General features: G+C 47.0%; 1 protein-coding gene across 18 annotated transcripts in view; it reads left to right on the plus strand.

Annotated features, from left to right (window-relative positions):
- Positions 1-1,456: 1,456 nt before the first annotated feature.
- Usp48 (ubiquitin specific peptidase 48) overlaps positions 1,457-23,039 on the plus strand; it is a 64,418-nt gene continuing 42,835 nt past the window's right edge. For 14 of the 18 annotated variants that reach the window (XR_003954887.1, XR_003954888.1, XR_003954886.1 and 11 more), the window contains exons 1-9: positions 1,457-1,853; positions 11,860-11,980; positions 13,089-13,245; positions 14,026-14,153; positions 15,395-15,519; positions 16,335-16,443; positions 18,027-18,160; positions 19,043-19,125; positions 21,019-21,198. Coding sequence is in view for 9 of the 18 variants with exons in the window: in XM_017320005.2 (XP_017175494.1) it covers positions 1,720-1,853; positions 11,860-11,980; positions 13,089-13,245; positions 14,026-14,153; positions 15,395-15,519; positions 16,335-16,443; positions 18,027-18,160; positions 19,043-19,125; positions 21,019-21,198 (1,171 nt within the window). In the remaining 9 variants the exon portion in view is untranslated. Of the gene's footprint in view, positions 1,854-11,859; positions 11,981-13,088; positions 13,246-14,025; positions 14,154-15,394; positions 15,520-16,334; positions 16,444-18,026; positions 18,161-19,042; positions 19,126-21,018; positions 21,199-23,039 lie in introns of those variants that run through there. The other 4 variants (NM_001347227.2, NM_130879.3, NM_001355588.1 and 1 more) reach the window with 2 other exon arrangements.

Below are 23,039 nucleotides of genomic sequence, written 5' to 3' on the forward strand. Positions count from 1 at the left end.
AGGCAGGTGGATTTCTGAGATCAAGGCCGGCCTGGTCAACAAAGTGAGTTCCAGGACAGCTAGGGCTATACAGAGAAACCCTGTCTCCAAAAAACAAACAAACAAACAAACAAACAAACAACAAAAAAAGAAACTCACTAAATTAGCAAGGCTCTACCCTTCACCACCAGAGTACTGGGATTAAAGGTGGGCCCCACAAAACAAACAAACAACAAAAAAAGAAACTCACTAAATTTGCAAGGCTCTACCCTTCACCACCAGAGTACTGGGATTAAAGGTGGGCCCCACAACAGTGTTCAACTGTTAACCAGTGGTATAGGAATTCAGTGTTTATTTGTTTGACTTTTTTTTTTTTTCCTTCCAGGAGACGAGGTTTCTCTGTGTGGCCCTGGCTGTCCTGGAACTCACTCTGTAGACAAGGTTGGCCCACTAACTCAGAGATCTACCTGTCTCTGCCTCCTGAGATTAAAAGTGTGTGCCACCACCAACCAACTGGTGTAGGAATTCTTTAAGAAAGGAGGTGTATGTGTGTGTGTCCTGACTTAGAAGATTTTTGTGTTTTTTATTTTCAGCCTAAATTCAACCAAAGGACCAAATCTTGCTTCAGTAAATCTTGACTTCAGTTCAAGGTTACTTGGGGGCTGGTGGGGTGGGTTGAGGAGTAGATAAGGGAGGAATTAGTCCTTGAATTCCCACAGGGCTTTTACATATTTAAAGTCCTGGAATTTTCTCTCTTTAGCTGTAATAGCTCTTTTCTGTTACAAAACGCTGTGATTCAGTTTAGCCTTTTTTAGGTCTAAGGGGAAGTAGTTGCAAAAAGGAAATAATATCACAGCAGGGAGCTAGGGTGTACACTCCATAACGAATTAAGACGTCAAAGTGTTGACCCTCTGGTCAACAGCCTACAGCAAAGAACACGTCCCAGACCTGTGTATGCTTCTAAACAACCTGCAACTCAAAGACTGAGCCTATCACTTCGAAGACTACAAACCCCAGGATGCCTCGCGCTCCGCGAGTGGCAGAGCGCATTGCACGCTGGGATATGTAGTCCCGTTGTAGCATCCGCAAACCACATAACGCCTCGTGACGTCAGAAAGCACGGGCAAGGAGCCGGAACTCGCCCAGGCTCAAGTGAAATCCTCGATCCGACTGTGGCGTTCCGGCTGCCTCGGTTTCTGCTATTATCAGGTCCCACTCACAGTCCCGGTGGCCCTATGGTGTGCGTTGAGTACTCTATGGTGTAACTTTGTCACAGTAACAGGGGAAGTGTGGAAAGCAAGGGCAAGCTCTCGCTCGTCGGAGTAGACGACGGAGGCTGAAGCGTAGCTAGCTGCCTTCACCATGGCGGAAAAAAGACGTGGCGAGTCGCCTTTGGGCAGACGCTTGGCTTTCTTCCGCCAGTCGGATTACATGGGCTTTCGGCGCAGGGACTCCTGGGAGCACGCATGCGCAGACTGCGGCAGGGCGTACGCCTCCAACGTCCGCAGGCGCGGGGTCTGTCGGGTATCGGCGGCGGCGGCGGCGCTTTGCGGCTGGTCGTGCGAGCTGGGCGCGGGCGGGCGGGCGCGGCGGCCGTGGCGCGCGCAGGTGATTGACTGCTCTCCTGTCTGAGGGCAGCGCTGGGTTCTTTCGGCTGGCAGGGGCCCGTGCCCATTCGGGCGGAGACGGAGGCGGCGCCGGAGGCCACCGGGCTCGGCGAGTGCTACCTCGGTCAAGGCTATGGCTCCGCGGCTGCAGCTGGAGAAGGCGGCCTGGCGCTGGGCGGAGACGGTGCGGCCCGAGGAGGTGTCGCAGGAGCACATCGAGACCGCCTACCGCATCTGGCTGGAGCCTTGTATCCGAGGCGTGTGCAGGTGAGGTCCTCGCGTGGCCGAGGCGGGATCGGGGGACGGGGGACCGGGAACCAGGGCGATGCACGGTGTTACTGCATCTCCTTTCAGTTTGCACGACCCGGGAGCTACGCAGCCCCCGAAGTGATGCGGCTGCTGGGCTCGCATCCTGAAGATGGCGGTGGAGATAGTTGGAGATAGGGCTTAGTAAGTAACGCTGGAGTGTTGTTTGATCTTGGGCATAGCTGTGCGCTTTTCGCTTGTAAAAGGGGAACTTGCCGACAGCGAACTTCGTCGACATTGTATCTCCTGTCATTGCACGCTGAGAAGGCCTGATCACCTAAGTATCACTTGCAGAGAGCAGGTTTAGAAAACCCTTTGGTTAACCTACGTCATCGGTCCCCCGCTCTCATTGGCTGGCTCTCTTTGACCTATAGGTGTTTTCTTTTGGTCACCCTAACTCCACACCACTTTGCAGAGTAAAGTGTTTTTAGCTGTTTAAATTCTGCTCCCCCTTCGTGGCCCTTGGTTCTGATCTTTTTTTGCGTAGAGTGGTTTTCTTATCCCCACCTCGTAGCCTGCACCGGCCTGTGTTCAATCGAATTGATAAACCGAGGCATGCTCCATAGCTCCGTGTCATCGGGCGTGTAGGGAAAAGTGGAAGACGTGGAAGCCTTGGTTCCTGGCTTCAGAGCTGTGCCTCATTTGAGATATAATGTAAGTTAGGAAGTTTTCAAAAGTAAAGCGGGTGCATCTTTCTAAACTCTAGGTGTCTGCTCACAAGGACATTAAGACTCCTCGAAGTTCTGGAACGGCATCAATTTGTATAGTGTGGAATTGAAACAGCTTTACCGAGGCACTCATTTGAAGTGTATAGTTACAGTGCTGGTGGTTTAGCTTGAGAGTAGAGTGGTGGTTTTATGCTTGAGTCCCTTGGTTCAATTACCCGCACAGGGGATATAAAAGACAGAGTTAAGTCTGGGGCTGGAAAGATGGCTAATTAGTAAAGAGGGCTCAGGCTTCTCTTCAAAGGATCACAGTACCATTTGTTCTGAGAACCCACACCAGGTGCTTGATAACCACCTGTAACTCCAGCTCCAGAGCATGTGCAAAGCCTTCTTCCAGACACAGTGGGCACCTGAGCATTAGTGCACACACACACACACACACACACACACACACACACAAATGATCTGTTTTGATACTGTACAATTGCCAATATCCTTTTTTCTTTCTTTCTTTTTCAATTTTTTTCAATTTGTTTTTGTAGAGCTGGGGACTCTGGTGTTTTGTATGTTTGAGGATTTAGCCCGTGTTTACCTGGGACTTACAGTCCTTCGAGCTAGTAGGTGCTCAAACATGAGAGTCATGGGACCATAGACATGTGCCATTCATTGTTCTGTTGGTGCTGCAGCTCTAACCCAGAGCCCTGTGCAAACCCTACGGGTGTTGTATGAGCTACACTCCCAGCCTGTTCTAGTGGGTATGAAGTAGTATTTGGCGTCTGTGTGTTTATTGCCTCCTACTCTGAATAGATCCAGAATCCTGTAGATGATAGAGGCCAGTATTCTAGTACACAGATACCCTCTCAGTCCCCTTTTCTTGTTGGTTTGCATTTATCTAGTAACTGAGTTGAGAATCTTTTCGGGTTCACATTAGCCATTGTTTTTTCTTTTCTCTCTTTCTATTTTCTTTGTTGGAGACAGGGTTTCTCTGTATAACAGTTCTGGAACCTACTCTGTAGACTAGGTTGACCTCAAACTCATAGAGAAATGCCTGCCTCTGTCTCTTAAGCTGTGGGATGAATTGCATGCATATATCTGTCATAGTTCATGTAACTTTATCCATCTATCCACCCATCCATTTTGTTTTTTGAGACAGGGTTTCTCTCTGTAGCCCTGGCTGACTCTGTAGACCAGGCTAGCTTTAACTCACCTGCCTTTGGCTCCCAAGTGCTGTGATTAAAAACTTCAGCCCCCCCCCCCCCCACTGTAGTCTCTCTGTCTTTTGAATGCTTGGATTAAAGGCAGTTGCCGCCGCCACGCACAGCACCATCTTTCAGTTGATGGACTGTAGATTGTAGATTGTTTCTTTTTGCTTCTTATAAATTGCTCTCATGAACACATGTGTGTTGGGAAGGGAATTGTTGGGTCATGTGGCAATTGTCTTTAACAGTTTGAGCAGTATTTTTTTCCCTTAACATGTTTCACAGGCAGTATAGGAAGATTGTAATTTTAATTTATTACATTTTTAAATTTGTCTGTTTTATTGTGGTTTTGATTACATTTCCCTTTCCCTGATGTTAACTGTGGAATATCCTCCTCTTCCTTTTTTTTTTTTTTGTTTTTTGTTTTTTTTTTTGGTTTGGTTTGAGACAGGATTTCTCCGTATAACAAACCCTGGTAGTCTTGGACTCTAGATAGGCTGTCTTCAAACTCAGAGATCTGCTTGCCTCTGCCTCCTGAGTGCTGACAGTAAAGGTGTGCGCCACAATGCCTGGCTTGTTCATATATTTTCCTTAGAGAAATTATTTTTAGGGTTTTGTTTTGGAGACAGGGCTTCATAGAGCTAATGTTAGTCTCTGTGGCCAACAATGACCCTGAGTGTCTGTTCCTCCTGCCTCCTTCCTGAGTCTATATTGTGTCTGCTAAGTGCTGGGGTTAGTACCCAGGGGCTGCTGTATACTAGACACCCTCAAACCCACCCCACTCTCTCCCTCTTTTGGGGGGGGTATGGTGGAGGAGGGAAGAGAGGGCCTCATTACCTAGACCAGGTGGATCTGCCTGCCTCTGCCTCCCTTGGGAGCATGCCACCACACCCTGCCTCCAGGACTGTTTGCATTTCTGAAACTGTTTTGAAAAGCAGGGTTAAGAGCTATGGAGCTAAATATTCCAGATTCCTGGGTGTGCCTGGCTGGGTGGGTAGGTAAAGGTCAGTACTTGGAATTTTCACTCCTACCTGGTGGGCTCGATGCGTCCTGCTGGCCTCTTTTGTGTGGGTTTTTAGACCTTGGCTTAAACTGTCCTTGCATTTAGAGTGATTCTCCCTTTGCCTCTCCAGCAGGCCGCCTTACAGCCCACTTTTGGTATGAACTTCTCTTCTCACTATGTATGCATCATCCCTGGTCGGCCTGGAACTTGATGTGTAGACCAGGCTAGCCTTGAATTCAGAGATCCACCTGCCTCTCCAGTGTTAGGATTAAAGACCAGCACCACTGGACCACGTCATTATTAGTCTAGGAACTTTTGTGCTGCAAAGCCAGTGTAGACTTTCCTTCTTCCAGACTGCTGAGGGACACATGTGAAAGTGTCCCTAACCCTAGGCCACAGCCTGTTGTTGGGAGTTTTAGTTTTTGTGTTCTGAGACACAGTCTCCTTGTGCAGCCCACATTGACCTTGAGATTCTTGTGCCTCAGCCTTTTCTAAATTAACAAATGAATTAATTTGTGAGACAAAATGTAGGATTTTTTTGTTTGTTTGCTTTTGTTGTTTTGGGCTTTTTGAGACAGGGTTTCTCTGTGTGGTCTTGGCTGCCCTTGAACTTGCTCGGTAGATTAGGCTGCCCTGGAACTCACAGAAATCTGTCTGTTTAAATTCTTTGCCTCCTTTGCCTCCCCATGCTGGAATTAAAGTCCTGTGCCACTACCACCAGTTATATTCTTTAAAAGAAAGTTAGGGAAAATAGGTGGTGGGGTGAAGGTCCTGGAGAGATGGCTCAGTGGTTAAGAGAGCACTAGCTGCCTTTCCAAAGGACTTGGGTTCGAGTCCCAGCACCCACATGGCAACTCTTAACTGCCTGTATCTCCAGTTCCAGGGGACCTGATACCCTCACACAGTGCATGCAGGCAAAGTACAAATGTACACGAGATAAAGTTAGGCTGGCTCTTGATAGAGTGTTGTATGCAGGAGGAAGCCCTGTGTTTTGTCCCTGCTGCATAAACAGGACATACATTGTAAGACTCCAGGGAGCCCCAGAGTGAGCCATGTTTGGAGCTGGGATCAAAGCAAAAAACAAGAGGAATTTATTGTTCCAGTGCACAGGCCTTGTCCCAGACCCAAAGGAGAGGCAGTGGCCCCCCTGGCACCTGTTCTTCATGTTTTTATATGGTTTCCAGGAGCAGAATAGAGCATCAGTAACTAGACACAATATGATTGGCGGAACAGTGCACCCTTTAAATGGATTGGTCTTTAGGGAATAAGGTGACAAGGACTTCAGGTCAGTTCTCTCCCTGTGGTCTGAGGAATGTTAATCAGCCCCTCCCTTCTGGAGGGGCTTGTGTTCCTTGACCTTCCCAAAGTTCCCGAGCTGACCTGTTCAATATCTTTAATCCCAGCTCTGGAGGCAGAGGCAAATTGATTGCTAGAAACGCAAGGTCAGCCAGGTCTTTGTAGGACAGTCAGGACAACAGGGACTATAGAGACCCCGTCACAACAAAAACAGTGATCTGTGAGGATACAGCATTCGTATCCTGTAAGTTAGAAGGCATTGGATGGCATTTATTCTTCAACCATGCAGTCAGCATATATTGTCCCACTGAGCCTAAGTCCTATTTTCTGTCTCTTTATTTGATAATCAAGGATAGGTAGACAACTTAGCTTCGTTTGTTTCTTTTCAGTTTGAAAGCTAATGGTACCAGGAAGGGCCTCTTCAGGCCTGGAAGAGGCTGGCCCCTGTGTGGCAGTCTTTGCCACTTTGCTGAGAAAGAGCTGACTTCTTTGTTCCAGAGGTCTTTTAAACACTATTTTAGGAGTACATTTGCCATGAGGAATTTTTCTGTCTAGATTGTCCCAAGGAGTCGAAACCTTTAGCTTAAAGATCTTGCTTTAATGCTGTAGCGTGCAGTGGCATCTTGACTCTTAGATGAAAAAGGTAAATGGAGGAGTTCCGATACCTTTGGAAGAGTAGCCTATGCTCAGAGGCCTAGGAAAGCTGTCTTGCAAAACTGCATGTCTAGGAGAATTCTTGAGGAGATGGCTCAGTGGTTAAGACCTTTGGCTGCTCTTGCAGAGGACCTGGGTTCACTTGGTTCTAAGCATCCACATGGTAATTCAGTTACAGGAGATCTGATGCCGTTTTACAGCCTCCCAGGGCTCCTGCATGTACACAGTGCACACAAAGCTTGGAGAAGCAGTTAGAGGGCCTTTGCTGTAAGTTCTTCTCTGCATAAAGCCTTCTGTGGTTACTTGTTACTCCGGGGTAGGTCTACCCTCTCGTTGGGGGGCTTGTCCTACCTGCTGTGGCCTCTTTAGCTTTCCTGTTTGGTGTGCTGGACGGTTTTCCTAGCCGAATCTCTCCACTTGCTGTCTGTCTGTCGTCTGCTGCAATGAGTCTGTTTCTGCTTGTTCTTGGAGACTCCCGGTGGGGTAGCACTTTCCCCTCTGTGAGGCCTCTGCTGCAGTGCTCTGTGTCTACTGTTACCATAACGCTTGTTTATCTGACGCTTGTGCTTACCAGTTTGTCAACCAGTTCTGAGCCTTCTGTTTGTTTTTTTGAGACAGGCTAACCTCAAACACAACAATCCACTCTGTCTCTGTCTCTGTCTCTGTCTCTGTCTCTCTCTCTCTCTCTCTCTCTCTCTCTCTCTCTCTCTCTCTTTCTTTTTTCCACTGTCTCTTGAGTGCTAGGATTAAAGGCATGTGCCACCACCACCCTGGTTTGGGCCATTCTTTAACAACTGGACCTTTTGTCTTTCATCAAAGGCATACCTGGTCTGTACTTCCTAGTCCGGCATCTCTCTGTGACAGAATATATGAACCTGCAAGCCTTGTTGTTGTGCTACGGTGACAGGGTTAATTATACATAATCACACTGCTTACCTTTACTCCGGTGCCTTGTGACATGTCTGGAAGGCCAGATGCTGCCAGCAGATATGTCAGTAGCAAAATGAAACCTTTGTGACAGCATCACTCTGTATATAAACTACCCAAATGGATCTTCAACACAGGGGCCCTTAAGCCAGCGCCACTTCCATAGCTGTCACCATGGTCTATTACTCCCACTAAATGAGCTTAAAACCAGCATGAAGGGCACATAGGATGGCTTAGCAGGTCCTGTCTTAAAAAAAAAAAAAAAAAAAAAAAGAAAAGAAAAGAAAAAAAGGTGGGGGGAGGAGGGTGGTGGAGAAAAAGAAATGTCTTCATTTATTCCCCTAACAACACAAAAATGCCTACAGCAACATTGGCTGTATAAAGGAGGGAGCCACTGTTTGGAAAGCTCTAGTGAGCCTGAGTCCCCTTTTAAGACCTGTAGGCCAGAAAGAACACAGCTTTTATCTCCCCAGTATGTGTGTGGGTGGTCTTTTGCTGATTGGAGACTTAAAAGCAATTACTAAGAAATTAAATACAAGCATGGTAACACATGCTTATAATAGTTCCTGCCCTGGGGGTGAGAAAGCAGGGGAACCCAGAGTCAACTGTGGAGTTCCGAGGCCAGTCTGGGCTACGTGAAGTTCTATCTTAAAGGCAACAGAATAAAACTAATTTACAAATATGGTGTCTGCACCTCTAATCTCCAAATGCGGAGGCAGAGAGAAGAGAGAGGAGGCTCTCTGAATTAAGGCCAAGCCAGGGATACACAGTGAGACCGATGTCTCTGAGGGAAGGGGAAGGAGGAAAAGGCCAGACAACGCAAATCACCCAAACCATCTAGGTAGCTTTTGAAAGTTTTACTGAAGTTCTTAGGCCACAGACTTACTGTTTGTCTCCGCTCTGTGAAGCTAGCTTTGGAGCCCGTTGAGTGGGCATGACTTCCTTGTGTTTTGTGGAGGATGGAAAAAGATGGGGAAGCCTGCCTGCATCAGCAGCAGGACGCCTAAGTGCCAAACTGTCCACCAGAGCTGCTTTCTGAAAGACCCGTAGGACTGCCCAGCCATAGCACATAGCATTCATTTAAGACAGGGTCTCACTCTGTCGTCCTGGCTTGCCTGGAACTCAGAAGGTGGCCTGTCTCTTTCCGAGTGCTGGATTAAAGGCATACACTACCACCCCAGGCTTCATTCATGCATTCACTTGAGTTTTATACTCCATTGCTGTTTATACAGTTTCCATCCCACATGTTGTCCTCTCCAACTCCTCCCATCTTCTTACCTCTCCCTCTCCATTTTTTTTTAAAGATTTATTTATTATATGTAAGTACACTGTAGCTGTCTTCAGTACACTGTACCTGTCTTCAGACACTCCAGAAGAGGGACTCAGATCTCGTTATGGATGGTTGTGAGCCACCATGTGGTTGCTGGGATCTGAACTCTGGACCTTCGGAAGAGCAGTCGGGTGCTCTTACCCACTGAGCCATCTCACCAGCCCCCCTCTCCACTTTTTGACCTCTTTTTTTAAAATTAAGATTTATTTATTTCATGTATTGAGTGCTGTCTGTATGTCTGTATGTACACCTGCACACCAGGAGAGGGCATCAGAACTCATAAATGGTTGTGAGCCACCATGTGGTTGATGGGAATTGAACTCAGGACCTCTAGGAGCGCAGCATAACTGCTGAGCCATCTTTCCAGCCCCCACCTTTTTCTTTAATCATTGTTTTACACACGTGTGGTTTCCCCCTCTTCATTCACTCTCTCACACATACACATCCACACACATATTAGTACAGCATACACACACATATAAATACAGCCTGCTGAATCTACTTAATGTGGCTTATCTGTATGTGTGTTAAGGGCTGAGATTCAGTGACTTTGGGGGCCTGGTGGTCCCTGGGAGACAGCACATTTTACTTATTTATTTATTTATTTATTTATTTATTTATGTTTTTTGGTTTTTTGAGACAGGGTTTCTCTGTGTAGCCCTGGCTGTCCCAGAACTCACTTTGTAGACCAGGCTGGCCTTGAACTCAGAAATCCGCCTGCTTCTGCCTCCCAAGTGCTGGGACTAAAGGCGTGCGCCACCATGCCCAGCGAGACAGTACATTTATAGGACCTTGGACGTTACTTATTTCATGAGTAGATTGTATGTTCACTGTAAAGAGCATAAGAGAATAGAGCTATCAGGGTGGCTAAGAAGGTAAACAAACCATTTGCTTCCAAGCCTGGTGACAAGTGACAAGTCCCAGTTCCATGTCTGGGATCCCTGTGGTGGAGGGGATGTTGTTCTCTGACCTCCACAGGCATGTGTGACACACTCACCCATATATATATATATATATATACACATACACATACACATACACACACACACACACAGAGGGAGGGAGGGAGGGAGGGAGAGAGAGAGAGAGAGAGAGAGAGAGAGAGAGAGAGAGAGAGTGAGTTGTGAGTGGGTATGTGTTTTCCCTACCCGGAAAAAAAAAACAGTTCAAAACCAGGTGGGACTGGTGGGTGTGCACCTGCACGGGCGGTAGAGAGGCAGGTAAATTACCACAAGTTCCAAGCCAACCATCCAGGGCTATGGCGGCAAATTCTCAGGCTTGGTAGCAAGTGCTTTAATCCCTCAACCTTCTCACCTCTCTGACCCCATGCTCCAGGCTTGAACTGTCAGCAAAGGCTTGGTGGGTAGCCATCACAAATGTGCACATACATTTTAGGGTGTCCTGACAGGACAGGAGAACCCACCGTTCTGTTAGGTTCATTTGTGTCTCTAGTCTCTGTTCATCTGGAATTGTTTGTGTGTGCACGACACTGACTTTTTGTGGGATGTTTCTGAGCTTGGGGTTGCCAGTTATTTGCTCATGGGCATAGGTTGTGTGCTTTTCGCCAGAACACTGTAGTAGTGAAGCTGTAACCTAGGGCCCAGGTGGGCAAGTGGCTGTCAGGTAGATCTGTTCTCTGGGATATAACTTGATTGATTGGTTAGATTTTGGTTTGGGTTTCTCTTTCCCTTTTCTGATTCTGTTGCAGCGGCTCCATAGCTGGCTTTTCCCCCTCTGTGAGGAAGTGATTTTTCTCCATCTGTCCCTTTGTCTCGCTATAAAATCGGTGGACTCTTTAGGGACAGGATTTCAGTGTTTAGCCCTGGAAGCTTAGTGTGTAGCCCAAGCTGGCCTCCAACTTCCTTCTCCCTCTGGCTCCTGAATGCTAGAAGTACACTTGGGAGCCTCTGGCTTCCTCTTCGTTTTTTGAGATAGTGTCTTCCATGAAGCCCCAGCTGACCCAAAGTCAATGCTGTCCTCTGGCCTTAGCCTCAGAGGTGCCGATTATGGTTCTGTGCCACCGTGCCCTTGTTTGGGCGATCTACCCCTTTTGTTGCCAGGTTTGGCCAGTGGGTGCTATGCCCCTCCCCCCGTATAGGATCTGTGTCTCCTGTCATGCGCCTTCACTGTAGGTTCATCTTACCATTTCCCACGGGAGCCTGAGAACCTAGTGGGGGATATTTAGAAGTCAGGGTTTGTGAATGAGCTTGGTCCTTTGTTCCTTTGTCTTTATTTTGGAGCTACTACTAATGATGGTGCTCAAGGCCTTACCCCACCCCCAACTGTGGATGTTTTGCCCCGCTGGAATATGTTCTGCTTCTGTTGGTTGCTGAGTTCCTGTTTATCTGTGTGGTGAGAAGCTGTTAACACCAACCCCACCTCAGCAACACAGAGAAGAGCTTCGCACCACTTAACCCTCTTCTGATTCCCGATATGCAGGGCAACAGTGACATTGGAGTCTGGCTTGTCTGCTTTATGTTTCTTCTAACACAGATGAACGGCTATTGGTTTCTTTTCTGATTTCCTCATTTTAACACATAAAATTCCTTTTAAAAAATCAATTATTAGATCTAATTCTTTTTTTAAAATTTATACTTGTGAAGCATTGTAACATCACTAACACACCATGGTTCTCCAAGTGGCACACCATATTTATCATGTTTAAAAAGCTTAATCCCAGCCAGGCAGTGGTGGTGCACATCTTTAATCCTAGCTACTCCAGAGGCAAAGGCAGGCAGGATGTTCAAGGCCAGCCTGGTTCTACATAAAGACCCTGTCTTGAGGGGTGAGGATGGGGGGGGGGGTGTAAACGAACTAACGGCTCAATCTCCTTCCTTTTCATTCCCAGGTGTATTTTTTTAAACTGTAATTCTTCCTTTTTCTCTCCTTGTAGAAGAAACTGCAGAGGAAACCCGAATTGCTTGGTTGGCATTGGCGAGCACATTTGGTTAGGAGAGATAGATGAGAATAGTTTTCATAGCATTGATGATCCCAACTGTGAGAGGAGGAAAAAGGTGAGTGGCTGCAGTCAGTAGGACTTAGTTACTTTGGTTGTCGCTCAGTACCTATATGATCAGAAACCTGGTACAGCACACATGCACCACAGTAGTTGGGGGGGGGGTCTGCATGCCATCCCTACAACTCCCTCCCCTTTTAGAAAAGAAGTGAACTGCCACAGTTGTCAATGATTTCAGAGACCTGTGTAGGTGTCAGAGGACTGGAGACACATACATGGCCATGTGTATTTGAACTCTTGCTTTTTAATTTCAGAAAGTCTGCTTAAGCCACACTAGTGACATTGTAATTTTATAAAGCTATCTGTGCTAGGGGTCAAACCCAGGGTCATGCACGTGCTAGTTACCCTCTCTGCATACACTAGGCTGCATCCAAGCCCCCAGACTCTAAAGCAGGGAATCACACCGTATGCAAGCCAGAGGCCCGGGTTTGCACTCTGCTTCTGTGTTCTGTAACCGAGCAAGTTTTGCTTAGAACTCAGAATGTCTTTAAAGGAGTGGTGCTAATTCAACAGGTTACCATAGTGGTTTCCCTTTGCTTTCTAGGGTGAAGTCTGTCTTGTATAATGTGTTTGCACTTATATATGGCACAGTTAGGGTTTAAAAATACGCATTAATATTTCTGACAAACCCAGCCTGCATCATTCTGCTGTGTTGTATTGGTATTTTCTGGATTAAAATGGGTACTGGCTTTCAGTTCAAGATCTCTAAAATAGGAGGGCCTTCCTGCCTCTCTCATCTCGCAGCGCCTTTAGAAGTCACATTTTATCCTACTAAATCTGCTGGTGTTTAAGTACACATGCTGCATACTAATCTTTTCTAGAAACATCTATTCTAATTTTAGGTCTAGGAGGCTGGAAATGACAGTACTGCTAGAGATGAAGACTCTTGCTCTCTGAAGTCTGTTCTACTTTGGGCAGCTACAGTGGTGGTCAAACAGAAGGCCTCTATGAAAGTTCTGCCACCCTGCAGCTAAGAGGGGGTCGGGTGCTCATGCCAAGCTGATGAGGGCAGGCTTAAGTCTTCAGTCTGTATTAAAAATAATGCTCTTTATAAATCTTTAGTTTTGTGCAGGCTAACCTTGCTACTGTAACTCTTGTTTCTGTAGAATTCCTTTGTGGGCTTGACTAACCTGGGAGCCACCTGCTACGTCAACACCTTTCTCCAGGTGTGGTTCCTCAACTTGGAGCTTCGGCAGGCGCTGTACTTATGCCCCAGCACCTGCAGTGATTACACGAAGGGAGATGGGATCCATGGGGGAAAAGGTATGTGAGGGAACGGGGCACAGGGGCTTCCTCCTGAGGGGGTTGCCAGCCAGTTCTCTTATGAGCCTGCTACAAAGCAGGAAATAGGAGTGTTGGTTCATGCCAAGGGCAATGCTGGAAACATACTGGGATTCCAAAATACATCAACCAATAAGTGAAGCTTTTTTAAAAATTATTCTTCTCTAGTGAAAGGCCATTGCCTGTCCTCCCCCAAAAAAACTTTTTTTTTTTTTCTTTTTTTGGTTTTTCGAGACAGGGTTTCTCTGTGTAGCCCTGGCTGTCCTGGAACTCACTCTGTAGACCAGGCTGGCCTCGAACTCAGAAATCCGCCTGCCTCTGCCTCCCGAGTGCTGGGATTAAAGGCGTGCGCCACCACGCCCGGCACCAAAAAAACTTTTAACAATTTGTTCTTTGGTTGGAGAGATGGCTCAGCTGTTCAGAGCACTTGCTATTCTTGTAATGGACCCGGGTCCAGGTTTCCAGTATTGGTGACTCCTCTTCCAGGGAGTCCAGTGCGCTTTACCAGTACCAAGCACACACACGGAACACAAACATATTTGAAGCCAAAACACTCACACATGTAAAATAAAAATACAGCATTTTGGGGCTGGAGAGATGGCTCAGAAGTTAAGAGCACTAACTGCTCTACCAGAGGTCCTGAGTTCAATTCCCAACAACCACAAAGTTCATTATGGGCATGTACCACCATGCTTGGCTGGAAGTAGGTAGTTTGTTTTTGTGTTTTGTTTTTAAATGCAACATGCTTTTTTCTTTTAATAGATTATGAGCCTCAGACAATTTGTGAGCATCTTCAGTACTTGTTTGCTTTGTTGCAAAACAGTAACAGACGATACATCGATCCTTCAGGATTTGTTAAAGCCTTGGGCTTAGATACTGGGCAGCAGCAGGTGAGAACAGCCTCAGGCCTGGGGTCGCCCCACCCCCACTCCTCATCTTCTCAGGTGCTCATGGGCTCCTTAGAGCCCTTCTAGGGAAGATGAAGCAGCGTGCTTGTCGAAGTGTAAAGTTTGACCTGGTGTGGTGGCAGACACCTTTGATCCCAGTACTTGGGAGGCAGAGGCAGGAAGATCTCTGAGTTTGAGGCCAGCCTGGTATACTTAGTATCAGAACACGCTGATAATCTTTGTAAAGGAAATTCTACTTTGGATTTTAGTGCCTTTATTTGCTGACCAGTGTGTACCTTATTATGCTTGCTACTTTTGTTTTAATGTATAGTGTGCATGTCATGTGTTCTTAGGTGGTCATGGAGGCCAGAGGAGGGTGTTGGGTCCTTTGGAACTGGAGAGACAGGTGGCTGTGAGCTCCTTATGTGGGTGCTGGGAATGGGCAGCAGTGTGTGTGTGTGTGTGTGTGTGTGTGTGTGTGTGTGTGTGTGTGTGTGTGTGGTTGCCCTGCAGAAGGGTAGCACGAGCCTGGCTGCTGAGCCATCTCTCCAGCTAGACTGTACTCTTTACCCCCTCTCTTCTTTCCTTTTCAAAAAATTTATTTATGTATGTGTGTATATGAGTACACCATTGCTCTCTTCAGACCCAGAAGAGGGTATCAGACCCCATTACAGATGGTTGTGAGCCACCATGTGGTTGCTGGGAATTGAACTCAGGACCTCTGGAAGAGCAGTCAGTGCTCTTAACCATGGAGCCATCTGCAGCTCTGTAAACTATTTCTTTTTGTTTGTTTGTTTGTTTTGTTTTGTTTTTTGTTTGTTTGTTTGCTTTTGGAGACAGGGTTTCTCTGTGTAGCCCTGGCTGTCCTGGAACTCACTCTGTAGATCAGGTTGGCCTCTAACTCAGAAATCCGCCTGCCTCTGCATCCCGAATGCTGGGATTCAAAGGCATGTGCCACTGCTGCCCGGCCTGTAAACTATTTCTTTTCTTTTTTTTCTTTTTTTTTTTTCTTTTTTTTTTTTTTTTTTTTGGTTTTTCGAGACAGGGTTTCTCTGTCTAGCCCTGGCTGTCCTGGAGCTCGCTTTGTAGACCAGGCTGGCCTCGAACTCAGAAATCTGCCTGCCTCTGCCTGGGATTAAAGGCATGCGCCACCACGCCCGGCTTGTAAACTATTTCTTAAAACTGATTTGTGAGCTGGGAAGCAAGATACAACTGTTTTTTCTTTTCATTAATTTAAACTGTAGGATGCACAAGAGTTTTCCAAGCTCTTTATGTCGCTGTTGGAAGACACTTTGTCTAAACAGAAGAACCCGGATGTTCGGAATGTTGTGCAGCAGCAGTTCTGTGGAGAATATGCCTATGTGACTGTGTGAGTCTACTGCAGCTCTCCTGCCATTAATTACCCTTCATCTCAGTCTCAGGTTATCACAGTGGTGGGTTATCACTGCACCCGAGGTATTTATAGCAGTATATTTCCATGGGAACATGTTGAAGCAGCTACCTGGCCTATTGCAGTTGAGTGCTGCGGGTATTGGAAACTGGCTGAAGACTGTGAGGCTGTGTAGTGTGGGCTGAGATGTGAGGTTGGAACTGCCTGGCAGACTAAAGCATGCTGGACATTGCTCGGGGAGGCTCTAGTCCAAGAGAGACTGATCCCTAGTCTGGTTCTATTTTTATTTTGCAGGTAATTTATGTGCTACAATTTCTCTAACAGAATAATGAACATTATAAGCACTCCCTCTCCTCTGTCTAGAGCAGTGGTTCTCTTTTTTTTCTTGGTTTTTTCAAGATAGGGTTTCTCTGTGTAGCCCTGGCTGTCCTGGAACTCACTCTGTAAACCAGGCTGGCCTCGAACTCAGAAATCCACCTGCCTCTGTCTCCCAAGTGCTGGGATTAAAGGCGTGGGCCACCAATGCCTGGCTCGAGTAGTGGTTCTCAACCATCCTAATGTTTCGACTCTTCTATGCAGCTCCTTATGTCCTGGTGACCCCAACCATAAAATTATGTCATTGCTGCTTTGTGATTGTGACTTTGCTGCTGTCATGAATCGTAATGTAAATATCTGCCATGCAGGCTGTTTAGCATGTGAGCGCCTAGGTAGAGAACTGCGGGTGTAGGGTGTGTGCTGCAGAGACATAAGCTGCTCTTCTCACTCTCATCTCAGTGTTCATTGGTTCATTGTAGGTGCAATCAGTGTGGCCGAGAGTCTAAGCTTGTATCGAAGTTCTATGAACTGGAGTTAAACATCCAAGGCCACAAGCAGTTAACAGACTGCATCTCAGAGTTCCTGAAGGTACTTACATGTCGGCATGCATGGTTTCTGCTCGCTGATGGCTCTGTTCCATTTTGGGTGGCATTTTGATTCATGGGCACATCCGTTATTAGAGAGTTTGTCAAATAAGCAATATCTGTTTTTGTAAAGGTCCAAAAGGAGCTATAAAGTACCAAGTAGTCTGCACCTTAACTTAAGTTTAGAGCACTGTGTGCTAGTTTGTGTGTAAAGGTGTGTGTGCTTGGTTATAGGCAGCACATGCCCCTCCCTCCATGTTTCTGCTTTTTCTATATTCTGAGAGCTCCCATCAGTGGAGTTGCTCTGACGAGTGTGATAGACGAGCTTGGAGCACACAACTTCCTGTCTTTTAAACAGTGTTGAGTTTGCATTCTCTCTTGTACACATTAGCAGTCGGAAGCCATTAATCACATTGAGTTTATCCATCTAAAGACGTCCTGAGTGTTCACTTAGTGTTGTATTCTTAGTGTTGTATTAAGCACGGTGGCAGTTGCGCTGACGGTATTGGCCAGAGCAGCACAGGTTGCAGTGCAATGCCATGGCTACCAGTGGCTCACTAAATGCACAAAATAGACTGTGGTGTGGTCATCCAGGTGCTGTAGAGAAGAATAATGCAGGGCAGGGCAGGGCTGGCTGCAGGCCTCTGTGCTTCACAGGAAAGCAGGAGAAGGGTGTTTCTGAGCATCCGAGTCACAGAAGGCCAGGCGGAGGTGGGACCTGTGGTTTGAGGACAGGAAGCTCTGTGTGTGTGTGTGTGTGTGTGTGTGTGTGTGTGTGTGTGTGATAGTGCTTGAGCACATGACGAGTGACAGAAAACAGTAGTTGTAGTTGAGAGGCCCGGTTAGAAGTCTGACTTGTCCATCAAGTGAGACTTGGGCCATCATAGTTGTGGTCACGGGCGGGTGGCATGTTCTCAAAGGATGACTGCACGTTGCTGAAGGGTGGGGCTGCCAGGACTGGGGCTTAACTGAAGGGTTGAGGAGGGCTGGCTGGCTGCCTGGCTTTACTAATTTCAGGGTAGAGTCAAGGGCTTTTAGGTTTTGTGGCCTGATGAGTTGGAAGAATGTCTTTGCTAAGATGGAAGGAGACTGAGAAGGGTAAGGTTGAGAAGAACCGTGAGGTGAGGACAGACCTGAGGTGGACAGGAGAGTCAGGAGTTCAAAGCCAGCTTCAGCTACTTTAGGGAGAGACTGTTTATGTTGCATAAAGAGTTTGGTTTGACCTGTAGCTCCGTAGCAGAGTTTGCTTAGCATGTTGAATGTCAGCAGCGCGCGCGCACGCACACACGCACACACACGTTGGTGTTAAATCTGTCTTACTTGAAGTGGGAGAAATGAGGAAGGAGGGAAGGACTCGAGCTACTTTTCTTGTCCTGACCTCTGACATAATTAGGGAGAAGCAACAGCTGGCTGGGGAAGCTGCAGAGGGCGGGTGTGGGGGGGAGGGGGAGGAGGATGATGGCGGCGTTCCCCGTTGGATGGAAGCTGCAGAGGGTGGGTGGGAGGAGGAGGAGGGTGGTGGCGTTCCCCGTTGGATGGAAGCTGCTAGCTCACAGAGCTGTGCTTTACTTCCTAATCCCTAACCAGGAAGAACGATTAGAAGGAGACAATCGATACTTCTGTGAAAACTGTCAGAGCAAACAGAATGCTACACGGAAAATCCGGCTTCTGAGCCTCCCTTGCACTCTGAACTTGCAGCTGATGCGTTTCGTGTTTGACAGGTGAGTCTGTGCAGGCAGTGGGCAAAGACCACGGTAGGACGGCTCACATGGAGCCTTGGTTCTTCCAAGTATATTTCATGATGGCGAGTTGCTGGCCTTTGTTGGGCCCACCAGCAGATGAATAATGACACAGAGACTTACTACTATACTGTACCTTAGGTCTCGGCTCATCCAGCGTGCCTGACCACATAGTGCACATCACGTCACACAGCCAACCTCTTCCATGTCCCACTGGTGAACCTTCTCACTATTCTCCCAGAGACCCTCTCTCAGCCTGGAAAGGTCTTGCCTTCCCTTTCCTGTCCAGCTTTTGGCTGTTAGCTTTTTATTAAACCAATTGCCAGGTGAGGGAGGAAGAGTTTACAGAATATGATACGAATAGCAATACCAGAGTTCATCCAGAAACCCTAAGTCTTCAAATGATGCATCCCGTTTGAAGTGGTACAGTAAATTCTTTAGAGGCCAGTTGTATCCAGATAGGAGCTGGAGATAGATGTACAGAGAATATGTGTTTGTAAGCACTGTTAATTTTTAGCTTTGTAATGAAAAACCATAAGGACCTGAATTGCCTTGATATTTCTGGATGATTGTGTACAGATAAAATTCTCCTCTTCATGGGAGTGCATCTTTCATCATATAACTGAGGTAGCTCTTCATGGGAGTGCATCTTTCATCGTGTAACTGAGGTGGCTCTGCACTTGGGCACGCAGTCTATGCTTTGGCAATGAATCATTAGGTGTCAGAACTTTGCAGAGGGGCTCAGCCTTTGCCTGTGTGTGCTAATAGACTTCTGGTTGGAATCAGGCTGCTGTGGAGCCTGTCAAGGATCTGGCAGCATGTGCACAGGCTCCCGATGGTTTGACTGTATCTTCTTCATGGCAGGCAAACTGGACACAAGAAGAAGCTCAATGCATACATCGGCTTCTCAGAGAGTCTAGATATGGAGCCTTACGTGGAGCACAAAGGTACTGTTGTGACCAAGCTGTGACTGTTAGCTTGAGAGGGAACCGAGGCCTGCTCTCTCCACGTGCAGAGTGTTCCTTGAATCCCTGTTTGCAGTCTCTGAACAGCAGCTTTTTGACAAGAAGTTACTTTCATTTGTAAGAGTTAGCACACTTAAATTTTACAGATCTCACCGGACCCTGCCCCGTCTCCTTTTAAAGTTCAAAATGGAAATGTGGTTTGCATACTATAGAAGTGAACATCTTCATGAACCACCCAAAAGGGAAGACACCATGCCAGCAACCTAGTGTCCACAGGGTGCTTACAGATTGTCCCTTGTCTCTCCCGTCCACCCAGCACCACATTTTTTCTTTTTGCCATTAAGCATCTCCCTGAACTGATAGTCGGGATTACTCTTTTTGTCTCCTGGGATATTGCCAGGCAAAGATAACATGTAATTAATCCTGCCATTCTGCTGCTCTGGGTTGGTGGGTGGTGCCTGGAGAAAGCGACATCCCTGGTGTGTGTCTCCCAGTAGAAAGGTTCAGGCAGCACACAGAGGTCTAATTGGACATCGTGGACTTGGCGTGGGTTGGCGAGTCCCCTTGTGCTTGATGTGATTACTGACTGATCCTCCAGTTCAGATTTACTGTCCCAAGCTTCCCTTTGTAAGTTAACTAGTGTGGTTAGCGTGGACATTAGTGGTTTTCTTCCCTTTGCCACTCTTGCTTAATTCTCAGTAATTCCCTTCCCCACGGTCCTCCCTGACGTTGTGTTCCCTCCTCCATTGGTTCCTTCCTAGCTGCTCACACCTACTCTCCAGGCCTGTAGTCCATGGCCTTGTCTTACATCATTTCCATTTTCAAGCTCCTGGTTTCTGTAAGGGTGCAAGGGTACTTCAGTCCATGACTAGCACTGTAGAAATGGTGCCTCTGTGTCTTCTGACCCGTTTATCAAAAACCTGTAAAGAGAGGTTTCTTCAGAAATTTCTCCAGAGTGGGACACATGTGGCTTCCCCCCAAAGACCCTTAGGTTTATGTCTGGGACACCCTCTCTAGTTAGATGTCATCACAGGCTTAGGAACTTGTGGGTCTATCTGAGCCATGAAATTTCTTCCTCTTTTATTCTGCTGCTTTGCTTAAGACTCGGGAACTTTCTTTTCTTTTGTATTACTATTTTAAAAGGTTAAAGTGATTGAGTGAATGTATGTTTACTACACGTGTGCCTGATTTTTCAGAGGCCAGGACAGGGTTTCAGCTCTACTGCAACCGTTCTCGCAAGAACAAGAAGTACTCTGAACCCCTGAGCCTTTTCTTTTCTTTTTTCTTTTCTTTCTTTCTTTTTTTTTGTTTTCGTTTTTCGAGACAGGGTGTCTCTTTGTAGCTCTGGCTGTCCTGGAACCCACTTTGTAGACCAGGCTGGCCTCGAACTCAGAAATCCACCTGCCTCTGCCTCCCAAGTGCTGGGATTACCCAACTTGCTTCTTGGTCGGTCATGATGTTTGTGCAGGAATAGAAACCCTGATTAAGAGACCATCCTGGCCGAGAATCTACCAAATAGCCCATACTGTCCTCCAACTTGTCCTCTAATCTCCTGTTTGAATTGTCATTTTGTTTTGTTTTAAAGACACTTATATTTTGTAAACATCATCCTGGGTGGCTCTTTGCCCATTTGAATGGTTTGGCTGTGCCTTGCGTTTGTTGGTCCTCTTACCTCAGTCTTTGGGGTGCTGAGTGGTGGGGGTGCAACCCCCTGCCAGGCTCTTAGGTGTCTTGCTTGTGTCCTGTCAGGCACATAAGCACGGCAGTGATAGTTCATGTTCAGGCTACAGGCTTCTCACTCTCTCATTCTCTCCCTTCCCCTCCCCTCCCCTCCCCTCCTCTCCTCCTCTCCTCTTTCTCTCTCTCTCTCTGCAGGCGGGTCCTTCGTGTACGAGCTCAGTGCCGTCCTCATCCACAGAGGAGTCAGCGCCTATTCTGGCCACTACATCGCACACGTGAAAGACCCTCAGTCTGGAGAATGGTACAAGTTCAATGACGAGGACATAGAGAAGATGGAGGGCAAGAAGCTACAGCTAGGGATTGAGGAAGATCTAGGTAAAATCTTTAAGTTGTGAGTGCCCTTTTCAAATATAAATTTTTTTGTTATTTTTTTTTTTTAAGACAGGGTCTCACTATGTATCCCTGGCTGTCCTGGAGCTTGCTATATAGAGACCAGGCTGGCCTTGAACCCTAGTACTAAATTAAAGGCATGCACCACCATGCCTGGATTAAGTATAAATTTATTTACTGGTAATCGCAATCTTTGATAGTGTCCTAGCCCGAGATTAAGGGTTATGGAGGCTCTTTAACACCACTAGGCATTATTTGTAACAGTTATGCTTCAAGGATAACCAAACATATTTTGTCACAGGGATGGGTGTGCTATGAATGCCCATAGGCAAAGGAGTCAGTTTCAGTTACAGGGTTTATTCCCTGGCGGGGGAAGGGAAGGTGGCTGACCAGGAGGATATTGTTTGCTAGAGGGAGATTGTGTCATCCTCTTCCCAGGGTACAGACATAATAACTGTAGGAGAGAAGCTGTTGTGAGCCAGTCTCATGGCAGCTCTTTCTTTACCACCCAGCTTTATTTGCCACACAGTGGCCAGGTCTTCTGATGGGAGCCAGTTGTGTTCACCCTTCCCCTCCTGGCATCTGAACCAGGCCCAGGTTGGCCTTGAACTCTGCAGTGGCAATCCTCCTGCTCCTGGGTTCCAGGCCTTTTTTTTTTTTTTTTAAATAAGGTTCTTTTCCTTCCTCCCAATCCACTGTCTTTTTAAAGATTTATGTGAGTACACTGTCACTGTCTTTAGACACACCAGAAGAGGGCTTCAGATCCTATTAGAGATGGTGATAAGCCAGTGCTTCCTGTGCCTTATGCATGCACAGATGCACAAAATAAAACAGATACCTTCCCCCAGGATCTACCGCATTTCTATGGCCTTTTAATGGTTTAGATCTTTAGTTGTTTTAGACTTCTTCTTTTGGGGGGGGCGGGGGCCAGGTTCGAGACAGGGCTTCTTTCTCTTTGTAACCCTGGCTGTCCTGGAACTCGCTCGGTAGACCAGGCTGGCCTCGAATTCAGAAATATGCTTGCCTCTGCCTCCCAAATGCTGGGATTAAAGGCCACCACTGCCGTGCTATTTTAGACTTCTTCTTTTTTTTTTTTTAAAGATTTATTTATTTATTTATTTATTTATTTATTTATTTATTTATTTATTTATTTATTTATTTTATGTAAGTACGCTGTAGCTGTCTTCAGATATTCCAGAAGATCAGATCTCATTACGGATGGTTGTGAGCCACCATGTGGTTGCTGGGATTTGAACTCAGGACCTTCATAAGAGGAATCGGTGCTCTTAACCGCTGAGCCATCTCGCCAGCCCCCTGTTTTAGACTTCTTAAGTGTGTGTGCATGCTTTGCTAAGTGCACCGATGCCCACGAAGCCAGAGCGTGTCAGAACTGGAAGCACATGTAATGTGGTTGTGAGCTGCCACTTGGGTGCTGGGAACTGAAGACCGGGAAACGCTGTAGGAGCAGCTCGTGCTCCTAACAGCTGAGCCAGCTCCACAGCTATTAGAAGTCGTGTTTGTGTGTGGGTCTCCTGGGTACCATCCATTTTGTTGTTCTAAGACAGGATCTCCAAATAGCGTGGCGCTTGTTGTTTAGGGCTGTGATCCCCAGGGATTCGCCTCTCTCCACAGCCTGAGCATTGAAATCACAAGTCTGTGCCATGCCCAGCTTTTCAGACGTGGACTCTGGGGAAGGAAGGAGTCAGGACATGTTTGTGCAGTGAGACCTTTATTCACTGAGCCATATAAGTCATAGGTTATGTACTGCCATGCTCCCCCAACCCCCTCCACCTCTTGACCCATCTAGTTAAGTTGTCTTTAATTTC

This window comes from Mus musculus, chromosome 4 (genome assembly GCF_000001635.26).
Source record: "Mus musculus strain C57BL/6J chromosome 4, GRCm38.p6 C57BL/6J".
Taxonomy (NCBI): domain Eukaryota; kingdom Metazoa; phylum Chordata; class Mammalia; order Rodentia; family Muridae; genus Mus; species Mus musculus.